Source organism: Myxine glutinosa, chromosome 12 (genome assembly GCF_964187855.1).
Source record: "Myxine glutinosa chromosome 12, kmMyxGlut1.1, whole genome shotgun sequence".
Taxonomy (NCBI): Eukaryota; Metazoa; Chordata; class Myxini; order Myxiniformes; family Myxinidae; genus Myxine; species Myxine glutinosa.
Window position 1 is genome coordinate 22,749,900 of NC_136272.1, and position 16,708 is coordinate 22,766,607.

Below are 16,708 nucleotides of genomic sequence, written 5' to 3' on the forward strand. Positions count from 1 at the left end.
CAATTCTCGATCGGAGCCATCAGATATTGTACACAGTTAGTCAAATAGGCCACACTTAAAGACTAGTGCAAGGGGTTAAAATTGGCCTTACTCCAGTCATGCCAGGACGCTGCAGATTGTTACCGGCGACCACGGAAGATGTATAACATGTAAGAAGAAACAAAAACCCGTTAGCATGCATGATAGCTGCAAATCAAGAAGCTGATAGCTGGCAAAACAAACTGTAAATAATGGTGTTAATAAAAGAAATCCAAATTTCAATTCTTAGTTGTCTAAGAGACATACCTGACCCCAGGCGTACATGTTGTTGTGCGTCTGCGATGGGTTGACTTTGGAGAGTAGGAATCTTGCCTGTGTTCGTAAAACAAAGGGAACACTTTACTAGTGGCACTATTCCCATTCTTATACATCAATCAGTGTTGAAAACAACATGTACGAGTGGAGGAAAGAAAAATAAAGAACGGTAGATTTGGTTGTGCAGGGATGCGTGACCAAAAGAGCCGCCGATGTTTATAAATGTATAACAACCGGATCTACGCGGACCTGGCTGCCACCGTGCTCGGTGACGATGTAGCGGGGCATGGGGAAGCGCGTCTGGAGGATCTCTTGAGCGTCGTCCACGGGCGCTTGGAGCAGCTGCCTAAAGTTTTCGTGCTCGGCGAGCTCTTGGTACCCCGCTTTACTCCACTGTGCAATGGTCTGCATGGAGACGAACAAAGCACGATGGACGTTTAATCTCCACCGGGGTGGGGGCACAGCACAATACAGCCTTTGAACTTTAAGGAACGTGGCTAAGGGAGAGAAGCCTTTTTGTAGCGTGCATGCAGGATGTGATGTACCTCGCCGTGATAGATGAGTATTTGGAAAAAGGTGTCCATGAGGAGAATACGATCCGGCAAAATGCTGCTGCTGTCCAACAACACAGGCTATGCAAGGGAGGACATGGGACAGAAAAAAAACAGCTCAAATATCATTCCAAACCTGGCACTTGGAGCTTCGCTTAATTGGTACAAGAACCAAGCTGACCTCTAGAAAGGGTCGTCAACTCGATAGGATACAATCAAAAAGTGATTTACAAGATCCTTTATCATTCCCCGAATACTATGGGGAGAAAATAAATAACTGGAAGCTTTGGTGTCACATGAGCTTGTATGTGCAAAGATAGAGTAACGAGTCATATGAGCCGCACACTTTCAATAAACGACAATGTGCATGGTGTCCCATAAAAAGTGACGCCCTTTTAATCGTTTCCAACTTTCTTTGTTGTTACCTCCGCAGCCGAAGGTGGACAGAGGTTAGGTTTTCACCCCCGTCTGTCTGTCTATTTGGGATATCCTACTCTGACAAACAAACAGTTATGGATAGATTCGGATGAAATTTGGTGCACAGGTTTGGTGTGTGACAAAGTCAAATTGATTCGATTTTGGTGATGATCCGAATCCGGATACTGTACGAGAATTTAAGTGATTCTTCACCATTAAGAGATGGGACCAAAAACGACACATGGCATGATATCTCAAAAAATTGCAGATGAGTTATGACAAAACTTGGTGGATGATTTGGGTAGGTGAGAACAAGGAGATTATATATCGCTTAAGGTCCGGATCCAGATCGGGTCTATCAGTGGGATACAAAACGTAAACTGGTCAACCTGGCGGAGGTATGCGCTCTACCAACAACAACATGCATTTTAAGGCCATTTTCCCTGCTAGAGTGGGGGTTAGCCTTGCGGTCCCCATGACAATCTTCTCCATTTTGCCCTATTTTCTGCATCTCTCCTTGTTAACCCCCTTGCCCGCATTTCTTCTTCCACCATCTTCAGCCAAGTCTTTCTCGGTCTTCCCCGTCCTCTACTTCCTTCTACATCAATTTCCATCACTCTTCTCAACCAGTCACTTTCATCCTTCCTCAACACATGACCAAACCATCTCAGCCTGTTCCTCTTCACAGCATCAATCACAGGCAATATTCCCATCATCTTTCGCAATTCATCATTTGTCTTCCTCTCTCTCAACGATACTCCGCACATCCATCGAACCATTCGCATTTCCACCCTTTCCAGCCTTCGTTGCTGCTCTACGTTCATTACCCATGTCTCGCTCCCATAAATCATAACACTTCTCACACATGCAGCATACACCTTTCCCTTCAGCTTCAGCGACACTCTCCTCCTCATCAGCACGCCACTCAGTTCCCGAAACTTCTTCCATGCACATCTCACTCGAGCAACCGTTGCCGAGTCTGATCCACCTTCTCCATTCAGCATGTCTCCGAGGTAGCAAAATGTTTTCACACCTTCCAGCTTCACGCCGTCTCCAAGATCCAACTCAACATTTCCTCCATCTGCAGCTCCCTCTGTGCACACCTTACATTTGAATGTAGCTGCCACACTGGTAAATGACCCTCTCAGACCACTACATTTTTGATGAACCCACTCAGCGCACATTGTACATTGAATGGAGTTCACTCCGACACCCTTCCTGCACACAGCACACGGCCTCTTCCCAGTTCTTTCCACCTCACCACATGCTTTACCACTTGCCATCACCTTCGTCTTTCCGATATTCACCTTCAGACCTTTTGTCTCCATACATTCCTTCCACTTGTTCATCTTTTCCTTCAGTCCATCCATACTTTCTGCAATCAACACCAGATCATCTGCATACAACAACTCCCACGGTAAACCCTCCTTTACGTTCTGAGCCAGCACCTCCATCACAGCTACAAATAGTAGTGGACTTAGTACCGACCCCTGATGCACTCCCACCTTCACCTCAAACTCACCACTGTTCCCGTCCTTCGTCCTTACAGCTGTGCGCGCTCTTTTGTACATTGCCATCACTACTCTGATCAACCATTCCTCCACTCCTAAACTTCCTCAATGCGCTCTACCGAATGTCGTTATTGTTAGTTCTACGATTTTGAGACTTGGCATCATGATTAAAAAGAGCAACTCAAAGTTCTGCTTACATGCTTTCCTTTTTTTCTGCCAGCATCGTTTTAAGGCATTTGAACTAGTTTCCTGATTATAATCGAGTTTTCCCTTTCTCATGATGCCAGTCTCACTGTCATAGGAATAAATCAAACGTTATTAAGCATTTAAAACTCACTTTAAAAAAAATTGTGACACCCTGCATTTAAGATATGTCATTTAGTCGACAAATTATAAATTTGTATCATATGTCATGCTGAACATGCATTCAACTGACTAGCTTAATAAAATAAGGACAATGCCCCTGCGCTCACCTGGTAGAATCACTGGTAGGCGGGAATGACCCACAAAATATATAAATTAGCCGATGGTTTGAACAAACTTGTGAAAACACCATGCAGAGACGATTCCTTCCACGGTACATCTAAATCGGGTGAATACTTTTTGAGTGAAGATCAAAAGTAGCGATCCCGGAACCATAATGACCATTAAATTGAGCATAGTGATTGTGGAGAGCATCTAGTTGCTTTAACGAGAAGTTTGGAATTCCATCTGGGTCTGGGCTTTTAAAGTTTGGCATTGTTGCTAGTTGTTTTATTTTTTCTTATTCATTAAATATCTCTGGAAGCATTTCCTTAAGATGTTGCTTTTTTTTTTCTTCTAAGTTTTGGATCAAAACTGCCTCTTTGTTGTGTTATTTTGGGTCCTCATAGATTCCTTTCCGTGCGTGCTCGTGTATGTGTATGTGTATGTGTATGTGCGTGTGTGCGCGCAAACTATGTGCCATATGTCACGCACAAGATGTGTCTACACAACATACCACTGTACAACATGTCACATATAACGTATGTATATGTGTGTAGCCCTGGTGTTGGCTTCGTGGCTAGGGTGCCAGCTTAGGATCCGAGGATCCTGGGTTCGAATCCCGGTCGATCGCTGAATTAACGCCAGGGGGGTTGACTCAGCCTGTCATCCTTCCGAGGTCGGCTAATTGAGTACCAGTTCACTGGTAATTCCCTGCTTGTCGTAAAAGGCGACAAACAGGGTTGGCGGCAGGAGGGGCATCCGGCCGTAAAACATTGCTTCAAAAAGGGGACCAACAAAAACAACAACCACGGTGCCCGAAAAAGGCCAACCCCCGCTTTGCGGGGAAAAATGGCCTCTAAAGGTGTTTTTTGTTTTGTTTTGTTTTTTTATACAAGATGTGCACAATATGTATATAACGCATAACAATAAAGTGTATATACAATACACACCATATGATGTCATGCAAAACCAAACACAACCAAAGCCAAACACATGTATAAACCATACTTGTGCATGTGTACGTGCAAATCACGACCTGTGCACGTGTGTGTGTGTGGGTGCATGCGTGTGTCATCGCCACGGGTCCTCACCTTTCTCAGCCCCCCCCCCTCCCACTCGGGCACACAAAAATCTCAGGCCCCCCCCTCCTACTCGGGCATGACAAATGTTAGGCCCCCTTCCACGTGCGTCCACCAAATCTCAGGCCCCCCCCGCCCCCCTTCCACTCGTTTCCACCAAATCTCATGCCACCCTCCCCTTCCACTCGGGTGCACAAATCTCAGGTCCTCCTTCCACTCAGGTCTGCCAAACACAGCCCCCCCCCCTTCCCCTCGGGCATGCCAAATCTCAGCCTCCCCCCCCCTCCTACTCGGGTGTGCTGCACATCCGCCAAATCTCAACCCCCCCCCCCCCCCCCCTTCCACTCAGGTCCGCCAAACTCAGGCCCCCCTTCCACTCGGGTCCACCTAATCCCGGGCACTCCTATCAGGAAGCTTGGGCTATCCAAGTCCTATCAAGCTGCATGGCCAGGCCACGTCACAAATGCAAGTCAAACAGCGTGATACCAGGCACCTCATGTGCATCTCTTGATGATGGGGTCGGAAAAATGCAACAAGCTGTAAGGCCAGGTCTCACCCCAGAGACCATTGCATTGTTGCACTCCAGGGTTATTTTTTTTCTACAGCTTTAAACATCAATCTTCTTGATTGTTTACTAAAGTCTAAATAACCCAATATTGATCAGGTGAACAAAGTTTCCCCCCTGAGAAAGTGAGGGACATAGAAGTCCCATAACAGCAAATGCTGCATGACCTGTGACAACAAGTGTCGTCTCCCACACAAACGCATCGTCTCTGCCCTGCCATGCACCAGTTATGAGGTGGGAGTGCAGTCAGTGCGATAAATTGAACAAAAGACGACTCTGCCGACTGAATACAGCATGACGCTGACGTGTGTGCGTGTGCGTTACTAAACATGCCCCGATTCCATTGGATTTGTAGATGCTTAAGATCTGACATGACAAAAACCCCTTCATAAGATTGGTTACTTGTGTAATTAGCCTGCAATGGTTCACATGTGTAGATATAGCATCTTACTATAATTCACCAAATGTCCATCTGTCCGTTCGAAGGTACCGCAAAAACGGCTCAACCGATCGCAACGATATTTTGGGTGGGTATTCCTGGGACCACTGGGAGTAAAATAGGCTATATTGTTTTTCCAATTTTTCTTCCAAATGTTCCAGTTTTTCCAAACACTATGGAATAATATTTACCGATATGAACAGTGATGTGGCTTTTGTTGAAATTCCACAAATACTGTTTAGATTTTGATGAGAATTATGAACCTGCCGCGAATCCGGAAGTGGACAGATAACGGCAATGCACGGGTTTGATAAAATCCCAATACAACCGTCATTTAAAACAGTATTTTGCTAAAGTATCAATTGATGATTGAATTCGCCATTGACTGGGTATGGAACAAACGTACCTGTTTGTTTGCGAACGGGTACGTTTTTCATGGAAGTCCTTCACGAACTTGCTGTCCATGTCTGACGTGCGACTGAAGGTGCTACAGGAATGTGGAATTTATTGGTTTCATGCTTTAGCATTCGCCGTTTCTGCATTGTCTGTTTGCTTCTGGCCTCCCACCCGTGCGTAGCACGGGTACCTCACTAGTAATCATAATGGGCCAAATGACCGTTATCTGAAGTCGTTCAATGGTTGGTAAAACCAATGTGATTTTCAATATTAATTTAAATGTCAGACTTGTGATTTGAAATGCTTGATGCGTCTCAAGGGTTCAATTGAGTCTACAAACAAGGCAGACTACAAACAAATAAATAAATTAAAGACTTGGCTTCTCACGGCATCGCCCCCTTCCTTCTTCACCCCCTCCCCCCCCCCTCCCCCCCCATGTCTTCCCCTGTGATTCACAAAGAGCATGATACATCTAAATTTGAGCTTTATTCAGTCTTGGATACTAAGCCTGGTGTTGGCTTAGTGATTAGGGTGCCGGCTTGGGATCCAAAGGATCCTGGGTTCGAATCCCGGTCGATCGCTGAATTAACGCCGAGGGGTTGACTCAGCCTGTCATCCTTCCGAGGTCGGCAAATTGAGTACCAGTTCACTGGTAATTCCCTGTGTGTCTCAAGAGTCGACTAACAGGGTTGGTGGCAGGAAGGGCATCCGGCCATAAAACATTGCTTCAAAAAGGGAACCACGGTGCACGAAAAAGGCCAACCCCTGCTCTGTGGGGAAAAATGGCCTCCAAAGGTGGTTTTTTATTTTTATTCAGTCTTGGATACACATCCAAAACAGAGGCAGCGACAGCAATGTGCACTTCCCCTGACACTTTGGATGAATAAACAAAGGAACATTAAATGTGCGCCAAGAGGGAAAATTGGATGACAGGTTTGATTTTTAATCAGCTCCCACCGACAGACTTTAGACATGCAAGCACAATTAGGACCTCCATCGTAAGAAGTTAACCTTCTATCTTAAAGGGCACCGAGGCAACTTGAGCCTCTGAAGATGGCACAGGCTGCAAATCCAATTTGCAACTCGCAGCTCAGGGGCTTTACAACAAGGAACCCGACGTGCACTGACACCTTCAGGCACATCCCTTAATCAGCTCGTGGAACAGCATCCCTTCTGTCATCCCAGCATTTCCCAAATAAAAAATGAAGAAATCATTTATACATTCCCACCCAGGTTTCTCAGAATTCTGCGCTGCAATGCTTGTTATCAGATAAACAAGTGATTCAAAACATTTAAACATACTGTTACTGGATTTGATGGACAGCAATCCAGATCATCTCATTTGATTCAACCGGACTCAGTGGTGTAATGGGTAGAGCATCCGCTCTGATGCTGGGAGGTCAGCGGTTCGAACCCGACCCTGGATAACCCAACCCAAAGAGTAATAATGGTACATGCTGCTTCATTGCTTGATGCTCAGCATTTGAAAAAGGAAAGAGCATGGACAAACAACCATACTACAATACTACATCTGAGCTTTGATGGGTTAGGGCCTCCTCCCTTTGTACAGATCTATTACGTGATGGTGGTGTATGATGGACAGATGGTGTATATATACATATACATACACACACACACATATTACACACACACACACACACACACACACACACACACACACACACACACATATATATATATTATAAACACACACACACACACACACACACACACACACACACACACACACACACACACATATATATATATTATAAACACACACACACACACACACACACACACACACACACACACATTATATACACATACACACACACATATATTATAAACACACACACACACACACACACACATATTATAAACACACATACACACACACACACACACCACATTTTGAGAGCGAGTAGTTTCCACAAACACTCAAGACAGTTGTTACCTCTGGGGGACCAATGAAGGAGTAAGCATACAGAATAGGCTGGATCATGATGAGCGATTGCGTAAGGTCCTGACGCATGAAGTTGTGCCTGTAGTAGGTGGACTCGTCGGGGCTGTTGTTGAACACTTGAAGGAAAGGTGAACGACGCAGGTGAAACATGAACTGCATCCATAGGGAAGAATAATGGTCCAGTGGGAAATAAAATTAGCACCACTGAAATCCTAAAAACGACAACTTACAAACAGAATTGTGGGATAATGACATACGTATATTAATGGAAGATAATGTTTCACAACTACATACAGAAGATGCAGAAGCAGAAGCCCAAATATGTGCATCACTAAAAGAATGTCGTATATTATTACAGTGACGTATGCATTTTTCTTGTCTTGCCCAAAAGCATTTTTATTTGTAATCATGGATAATGAAAAAAAAGAAAATCTCTCTGAGTGAGATCTCATGCGCAGCACACAGAATTTGCAAAATCAACTTCAACACGCTCCAATATTGTCATGCCAACCAACACCTTGAGCTAAAAACACTGGTTGACTTGCTTACACAAATCAATATGAGGTCCCTACGTTTCTCTCTTACCTGAGGGTAAAGAGAGAATGTCTCAGAGAACCGAAATGAAGTGGGGTCGTCCTTGTGGTAATCTCCAAACTTCTGGCACTGTGTGCAGGTAATGATAAAGGAGCCTTAACCTTGACTTGCAGTAAATGCACAATGCACACAATCCTAGAATATGTTAAGTTTGGAGGATCACGTAAGTGAATACTTTGAGATATGACATGAGGATTGAGAGAATTTTTTTTTGAATGCATTTCAATTTCCATCCAAAAGTAAAATTTAAAGGTTTCTATACAATATTAAAAAAGGGGACAAATATACAGTGCCTTCAGAAAGTATTCACACCCCTCGACTTTCTTCACATTTTGTTGCGTTGCAGCCTGAATTTAAAATGGATTACATTTAAATTTTGTCACCAATCTACACAAAATACCCCATAATGACAAATAAAAGTAAAAACATGTTTTTAGAAATATTTACATATTTATCGAAAATGAAATACAGAAATATCTAATTTACACAAGTATTCAGCCCCTTAGTCAATACTTTGTAGAAGCGCCTTTGCAGCGATTACAGCTTCGGGTCTTCTTGGATACGTTTGCATCAGCTTTGCACATCTGGATTTGGGGAGTTTCTCCCATTCGTCCTTGCAGATTTGCTCAAGCTCTGTCAAGTTGGATGGGGAGCGTCGGTGAACAGCAATCTTCAAACCTTTCCACAGATTCTCAGTGTGTTTTAAGTCTGGGGTTTGGCTGGGCCACTCAAGGACTTTCATGTTCTCATTCTGAAGCCATTCCAGCGACGATTTCACTGTATGCTTGGGGCAATGTCCTGTTGGGACGTAAATCTTTGCCTGTATTTGGCTCCATTCACTTTTCGCTCTATCCTTACAGGTCCTCAGTCCCTGCTGCTGAAAAGCATCCCCATAGCATGATGCTGCCACCACCTTGCTTCAGGTTCGGGCTGGTGTTCATAGTGCTTTGCGTTCAGGCAAATGAGTTCCATCTTCATCTCATCAGAACAAAGAATATTTTGCTTCATGTTTTCAGAGTATTTCACGTGCTTTTTTCAAACTCTATGCGAGCCGTCATGTACCTTTTTCTTAGGAGTGGCATCCGCTTTGACACTCTCACATAAAGCTTAGATTTCTTAAGTGCTGCAGAGACTGTTGTCCTTCCAGCAGGTTCTCCCACCTCAGCCAAGGAAGTCTGTCGTCAGAGTGGTCATTGGGTTCTTGGTCACCTCCCTCACCAAGGTCCTTCTTGCCCCGTTGCTCAGTTTGGTCGGACGGCCAGCTTTAGGTAGAGTCTGGGTAGTTCCATATTCCGTCCATTTCCTAATGATGGGGTTCACTGTGCTCTTGGGAACTTTCAACACTCTAGAAATTGTTTTATACCCTTCGCAGATCTATGCCTCCTCACAATTCTATCTCAGAGTTCTATGGACAGTTCCTTGGACTTCATGGTGGAGTTTATGCTCTGATAGAACTGTATCGAACCTTATATAGAAAGGTCCGTTTCTTTCTAAATCATGTCCAATTAATTGAATTGTCCACAGGTGCACTTCAATCAAGTTGAAGAGACATCTCAAATGTGATCAAAGGAAATTAGATGTACCTGAGCTCAATTTGGAGTGTCATAGCAAATGTATTGAACACTTAGTGACTCGAGACATTTCGGCTTTTCATTTTTCATTCATTTGTAAAAAAAAAAGTGAAATAAAAATTCCACTTTGACATTATGTGGTATTCTACGAGTAGTATGTAGATCACAAAATCTCAATTTAAACCATTTTAAATTCGGGCTGCAACAATAAAATGTGACAAAGTCAAGGGGTGTGAATACTTTCTGAAGGCACTGTGTATGGTAGAGGTGGCAATGAAAATCGTACAAGGCGGATGAGCTGCCTATCAAGCCAACGCAGGACGTCTGGGCCTTCCTCGGTGTCCGCACGGAACATGGCCAACCTGGCCATGAGAACGGCTGCAGCTTCTTGGTCAAACGAGGCAGCGATGTGCTGGATCTGGCTTTGCCCATCAGCCCAGCTGTGAGTGTTGAGGGGAGGAAGAACGGACATGGTGAATGGACAATTGTTAGACAAAAATCACAGATTGATGAAATTGTTCAAACAAATGGGAGGCTGCAGGGTAAAGGAATTACTCAACAAAGTGACGGCTCAAGTGAGTCCTCATTGTGAAGAAAACTCTAGTATAGTGAATGCAGAGTGAGGATAGAGGGGTGGGAGTGTGTTGCTTGCTTGCGTGCAATGGTCGTGACTCTTATTCTTCTTTGACCACAGGAATGCTGGTACTGAGTAACAAACTGCAAAGCACCTCTGCCACCTTGAGGGATGGGGGCATTGTGCTGCGGAGGGGCAGGGGAGTATTTAAAAAGACAAATCAAAAATGCAGATCACTCAGACACCTTCTGAAGAGAAATGGACAAACACAGAATTGCAACTGGAACACCAAACAAGTAGGAAGGCAGCAATAGGCAAATAATATCTCAGCACTGGAACAATGACAGGCCAGTTTGGGAAAAAACGTTCAAGGGAACCTTTGAATCATCTTCATATATGTTTACTTTGAATCGGCCTCGGTGGAGTAATGTTTTTAGCGTCTGCTCTGAGTCTGGGAGGTCGTTGGTTCGAACCTGGGCCGAGTCATACCAGACTTTTAAAATGATACGTGCTGCTTCCTTGCTTGACGTTTGGCATTTAAAAAGGATAGAGCACGGACAAAAAAAACACCATAGGTTGATCATAATAGTGCAGGATTTAATGGGTCTAATGGCCTCCTTCTGCATTGAACTTCCTTGTGAGGGAACTAGTGTTATTATTATTATTATTATTATTATTATTATTATTATTATTACCCTTGTTAATCTAATAATCTCATAGTTCAGCAAAATGTCAACTCATTCAACATTAAGCTAAGAATAATGTGTCGATGATAAAGATCCAGATCCAGTGATAGAACAAATACTACTGAAGCAAGTGCTCTAAAGTTAACCCTCAACAACACAACAACAACATGCATTTTAAGGCCATTTTCCCTGCTTGAGCGGGGGTTAGCCTTGCGGTCCCCATGACAATCTTCTCCATTTTGCCCTATTTTCTGCATCTCTCCTTGTTAACCCCCTTGCCCGCATTTCTTCTTCCACCATCTTTAGCCAAGACTTTCTCGGTCTTCACACACACACACATTATATCCTCTACTTCCTCTACTTCTACATTAATTTCCATCACTCTTCTCAACCAGTCACTTTCATCCTTCCTCAACACATGACCAAACCGTCTCAACCTGTTCCTCTTCACAGCATCAATCACAGGCAATATTCCCATCATCTTTCGCAATTCATCATTTGTATTCCTCTCTCTCAACGATACTCCGCACATCCATCGAACCATTCGCATTTCCACCCTTTCCAGCCTTCATTGCTGCTCTACGTTCATTACCCACGTCTCGCTCCCATAAATCACAACACTTCTCACACATGCAGCATACACCTTTCCCTTCAGCTTCAGCGCCACACTCTCCTCCTCATCAGCACGCCACTCAGTTCCCGAAACTTCTTCCATGCACATCTCACTCGAGCAACCGTTGCCGAGTCTGATCCACCTTCTCCATTCAGCATGTCTCCGAGGTAGCAAAATGTTTTCACACCTTCCAGCTTCACGCCGTCTCCAAGATCCAACTCAACATTTCCTCCATCTGCAGCTCCCTCTGTGCACACCTTACATTTGAATGTAGCTGCCACACTGGTAAATGACCCTCTCAGACCACTACATTTTTGATGAACCCACTCAGCGCACATTGTACATTGATACGAATTGATTGATATGAATGGAGTTCACTCCGACACCCTTCCTGCACACAGCACACGGCCACTTCCCAGTTCTTTCCACCTCACCACATGCTTTACCACTTGCCATCACCTTCGTCTTTCCGATATTCACCTTCAGACCTTTTGTCTCCATACATTCCTTCCACTTGTTCATCTTTTCCTTCAGTCCATCCATACTTTCCGCAATCAACACCAGATCATCTGCATACAACAACTCCCACGGTAAACCCTCCTTTATGTTCTGAGCCAGCACCTCCATCACAGCTACAAATAGTAGTGGACTTAGTACCGACCCCTGATGCACTCCCACCTTCACCTCAAACTCACCACTGTTCCCGTCCTTCGTCCTTACAGCTGTGCGCGCTCTTTTGTACATTGCCATCACTACTCTGATCAACCATTCCTCCACTCCTAACTTCCTCAATGCCCATGTCAATACTTTGCGTGGAACCCTATCGAATGCTTTCTCCAGATCAACAAACCCAAAAAACAACTTCTTCCTCTTCTCCATGTACTTCTCCTGCAACTGCCTCACAATGAAAAGCGCATCTGTCGTTCCTCTTCCTGGCATGAATCCAAACTGCATTTCGTCGATCTTCACTTTCTTCCTTATCCTCCTCTCCAACACCCTTTCCAATACCTTCATTCCATGCTCCAATAACTTTATCGCTCGGTACGAGCCACACTCCAGAGGGTCACCTTTCCCCTTGTATAGTAGGAACGAGGGTACTCAGTTCCCAATCCACTGGAATGCGGCCTTCTTTCACCACTCAGATTACAGATCTCTGTCATTCTCTTCACACCCCAACTTCCTGCTGCCTTCAACATATCTCCCACAACTCCGGTCGGCCCTCCCGCTTTTCCACTCTTCATTGCTTTTATCGCTTCCTCAACTTCCTTCTCAGTTATCTTCTCTGCCGGACCTAAAACTGGGTTACTCTCTATGTTGCCATCCCATTCATTCTCTGTATTCAACAGCATTTCCATATATCTTTTCCATCTTCCTTTAATTCCATCTGGGTCGACAACGATTTGTCCCACTTCATCCTTCAAGCAACTCACCCCCATCACATCACACTCTCTTTCGCTATCTGCTTTGCAATCCTGAATACCGCTTTCTGACCCTCTTCCGAATCCAAGCGTTCTCCGAACATTTTCCTGCATGCCTCCTGCGCCTTTGCTACCTCTTTCTTTGCAGCCTTCCTGGCTGCCTTATAACTTTCATGCTCTGCTGTTTCTGATCCCGTACCCTTCGCCTTCTGCCACTCCTTGAACTTCTTCCTCTTCTCGTCAATCCTCTTTCCAACTTCATCATCCCACCACCATGTTTCCGAGTGCCTCGGTGGTCCTTTTGTCCATCCACATACCTCACCAACGGCTCCCAACAGACTAGCTTTCATTGACATCCAACCACTTTCAAGCTCAACCACATCATCCTCTACCCTACTCAGCCTCTCTTTTAATGCCTCCCTTACTGTCACCTCTTTCAACCTCCACACCTTCATTCTCGGTTGGTACTTCACCCGCCGAGCTCTCCTCGCACCTTTCACCCTTATGTCGCAGACATAAGCCACTAACCCTCAATGACACCATATTGCTATCCAGGTCGAAAATCCCACAGAAACCAATGGAGACCAGTCGGACATTTCCATGGGTCTCTATTGGAGATAACGGTTTCTATTGGTTTCTCCAGGAACCAGTAGAGATTACAGTAGAAACCAATAACCAGATTCGGTTGAAACCAATGGAAACCATTACATGCAACTGGTCCTGTCGAAACCATTCGAGTTAACTGATCTGAAAATCCATCGACCAATGAAAATACTTTAAAATCATATTTTTTATAAACAATCGCAAAACATGGTTCCATATATAATTGAGCTATAGCAATGTTCTTTATAACAAGATTTATATATGAATACAAGTTGTTTGCCATCCAGGAGCTAGATAGCTCAGATGGCAGAGCACTGGTACAGTTCACCAGAGGACCTGTGTTATATTCTCAGTCTGGCCATTTAATAGTCCCACATATGTCAATTGGTCATTTTCATCCTGTTCATTCATATATTGGTATTCTATTGGTCTCTTACTGGTCCCCATTGACATACTGGTTTTTATTGGCATTTTATGGGATTTGTCCTATTGGTTTCCAATGGGATTTTCGACCAGGGTATGGATATGTGTGCTCATTAAGCTGATGACCCAACATCAGTTCTTCTTCTTCCTTCGTATGCAGCACATGGCTGAGAGTAGCATCATTTTCTGGGGGCGTGACTGTACCGCTGATGCAATGCTCCCTGTAGATTAGAACAGGAATTTGGTCATGGTTCCGGCGATAGCACACCTACTGTTTGCGGAGGACATCGAGATATTTAATGTCCACCAACTAATACTGGCAGATGGGACAACCAGTTTAACGCATTCATCCGAGGGACACGCATGTCGGCAATTCGTCATGGCTGCGAAATAACAGGATAACCGTTTACAGCTAGGCCAAAAATACGAACCCACAGCTCAGAGGCTATCCTGTGACCCCAAACACCAATATAATGTGCACATTTTCCCACTGTAAACAAAACTGTGGCATTGGAGCATAGTGATGGAAAATGCATGGTGACACACAGCGTCAAACAAATACTCATCGACCTGGGCTTGAGGGTAATCACAACTACTTAATTCACATATATATATACTAATTTCATACAATGACATGGCATTTGTGCACGCACACACACACACACACACACACACACACACACACACACACACACACACACACACACACACACACACACACACACAACCTAGAAGTAATGGTTTCTGAAAACAAACTGAAAATCGAAATGATATGAAGGAAAATAAAAAACTATGACAAGGCTAACATGCGGAGAGAAAAAGGTCAGATGTTTGAAAACAACCCGAAAAGATTATACCGTGAACTCGGGAAATGGAAACAAAAAGTGTCATCCCCTCGTGAAAAACATGAACTGGAACGATTCTGGAAAGGAATTTATGAAGATCGAAAAGAACACAATGAGGAGGCGGAATACATCCGAACCCTGGAAGAGAAGAAGCAACATCTCGGGGAAATGCCCATAGTAATAACTGATGCAGAAAAGATTTAAGACAACAACTTGCAAAGATGGCAAACATCAAAAGCTCTGGCCCAGATGGGATCCCAAACCTCTGGTTAAAGCAATTTTATGCTCTCACGTTCACTACACTCAAGCATTCAATGAACTTATGCAAGGGGATTAGGAAATGGATGAATGGCTGACAGAAGGTAACACCTTCCTCATCCCAAAATCTGAAGAGACCCAACTACCCAACAAATATCAGCCAATGACCTGTCAACCAACAACATACAAACTTTTAACAGGAATCATCACAGACACATTGTACCACCACCTAATACAACAGAGGTCTAGAGGAAGAACAGAAGGGATGCAAGAGAGGATGTTATGGAACAATAGACCACCTGTTACTAAACAATGCCATACTCAAAAATTGCAATACAAAAATAACCAAATTGTCCACAGCATGGATAGACTATAAAAAAAGCTTTTGACAGTGTCCCACATAAATGTATGATAAAATACATGCAAATGTACAAGATACATCCCCAAATAATCAATCTGATTTAGAAAGCTATAGATCTAAGGCATACCATACTAATCCTGCAGCACTTAGAAGGAAAGATTGAAATAAATACCAAGAGTAAAGATACGACACGGGATCTTCCAAGGAGACAGCCATTCTCTTCTCCTCTTTTGCCTGGCCCTGGACCTACTAAGTAACCTCATTATTGAGCAAGGACATGGATACACCCTAGACATCGAATAAAATAACGCCCAAAGAAACAAGAACGGTGACGCACCTACTGTATATGGATGATTTAAAACTCTTTGCACCAAACGAAAAAATGGCAGAATAACTGAATTTAGTGAAATGGTTCTCCGACGACATCAAAATGGAATTTCAACAAGATAAGTGTGCCAAATGCACCTTTGTGCAAGGTAGACCTACAAAAACAGACATTATAAAAATCGACATAGATACAACAATACAGGAGCTAGACAATGAAGCATCTTACAAATATCATGGAGCAGAAGAGGGCCACCAAATTTGTCATAAAAAATGTGCAAAACAATTACCAAAGAATATCTGTGTAGAACAAGGCTGATCCTGAAAACATATCTTACCCAAAGAAACAAAATCAAAGCCATAAACCAAACAGCAGTACCAATGTTCCAGTTCAGCTGCGGAATAGTAAACTGTCCACAAGCAGATATTTTTTCAAACTAGATATCAAACCAAGGAAAGCCCTCACCATCCACAAAATGTTCCACAAAAATCAATGCATCCCAAGAATGTACCGGCCGAGGAAAGGAGGAGGTGTCGGCCTGATGGAACTCAATCAAGTACCTAGAACGACGACTGTAGGATTATCAGAGTACGTGAAAAGCTCAATAGACTACTGAATACAAATTGTGTACAAGCATGAACACAAACAAACCAGAAAACGTATCTCTCACTCACCTTGCAAAAAACTTCCAAAAAGAGATGTGAATAGAAGATGTCACACACCAAACCGAAGCAGCAACGAATACAGCCCCAAC

At 43.8% G+C, this 16,708-nt stretch overlaps 1 protein-coding gene across 6 annotated transcripts in view; it reads right to left on the reverse strand.

Moving 5' to 3' along the window:
* The window catches only part of LOC137438112 (protein transport protein Sec23A), a 59,061-nt gene that overhangs the window by 568 nt on the left and 41,785 nt on the right, over nucleotides 1-16,708 (reverse strand). For 3 of the 6 annotated variants that reach the window (XM_078766562.1, XM_078766564.1, XM_078766565.1), the window contains 8 exons: nucleotides 10,501-10,607; nucleotides 10,135-10,288; nucleotides 8,269-8,346; nucleotides 7,675-7,836; nucleotides 840-926; nucleotides 544-699; nucleotides 286-351; nucleotides 92-109 (listed from right to left, as the gene is read on the reverse strand). In XM_078766562.1, coding sequence (XP_078622688.1) covers nucleotides 92-109; nucleotides 286-351; nucleotides 544-699; nucleotides 840-926; nucleotides 7,675-7,836; nucleotides 8,269-8,346; nucleotides 10,135-10,288; nucleotides 10,501-10,607 — 828 coding nt within the window. The remainder of the gene's footprint in view (nucleotides 1-91; nucleotides 110-285; nucleotides 352-543; nucleotides 700-839; nucleotides 927-7,674; nucleotides 7,837-8,268; nucleotides 8,347-10,134; nucleotides 10,289-10,500; nucleotides 10,608-16,708) is intronic. The other 3 variants (XM_078766566.1, XM_078766563.1, XM_078766568.1) reach the window with 1 other exon arrangement.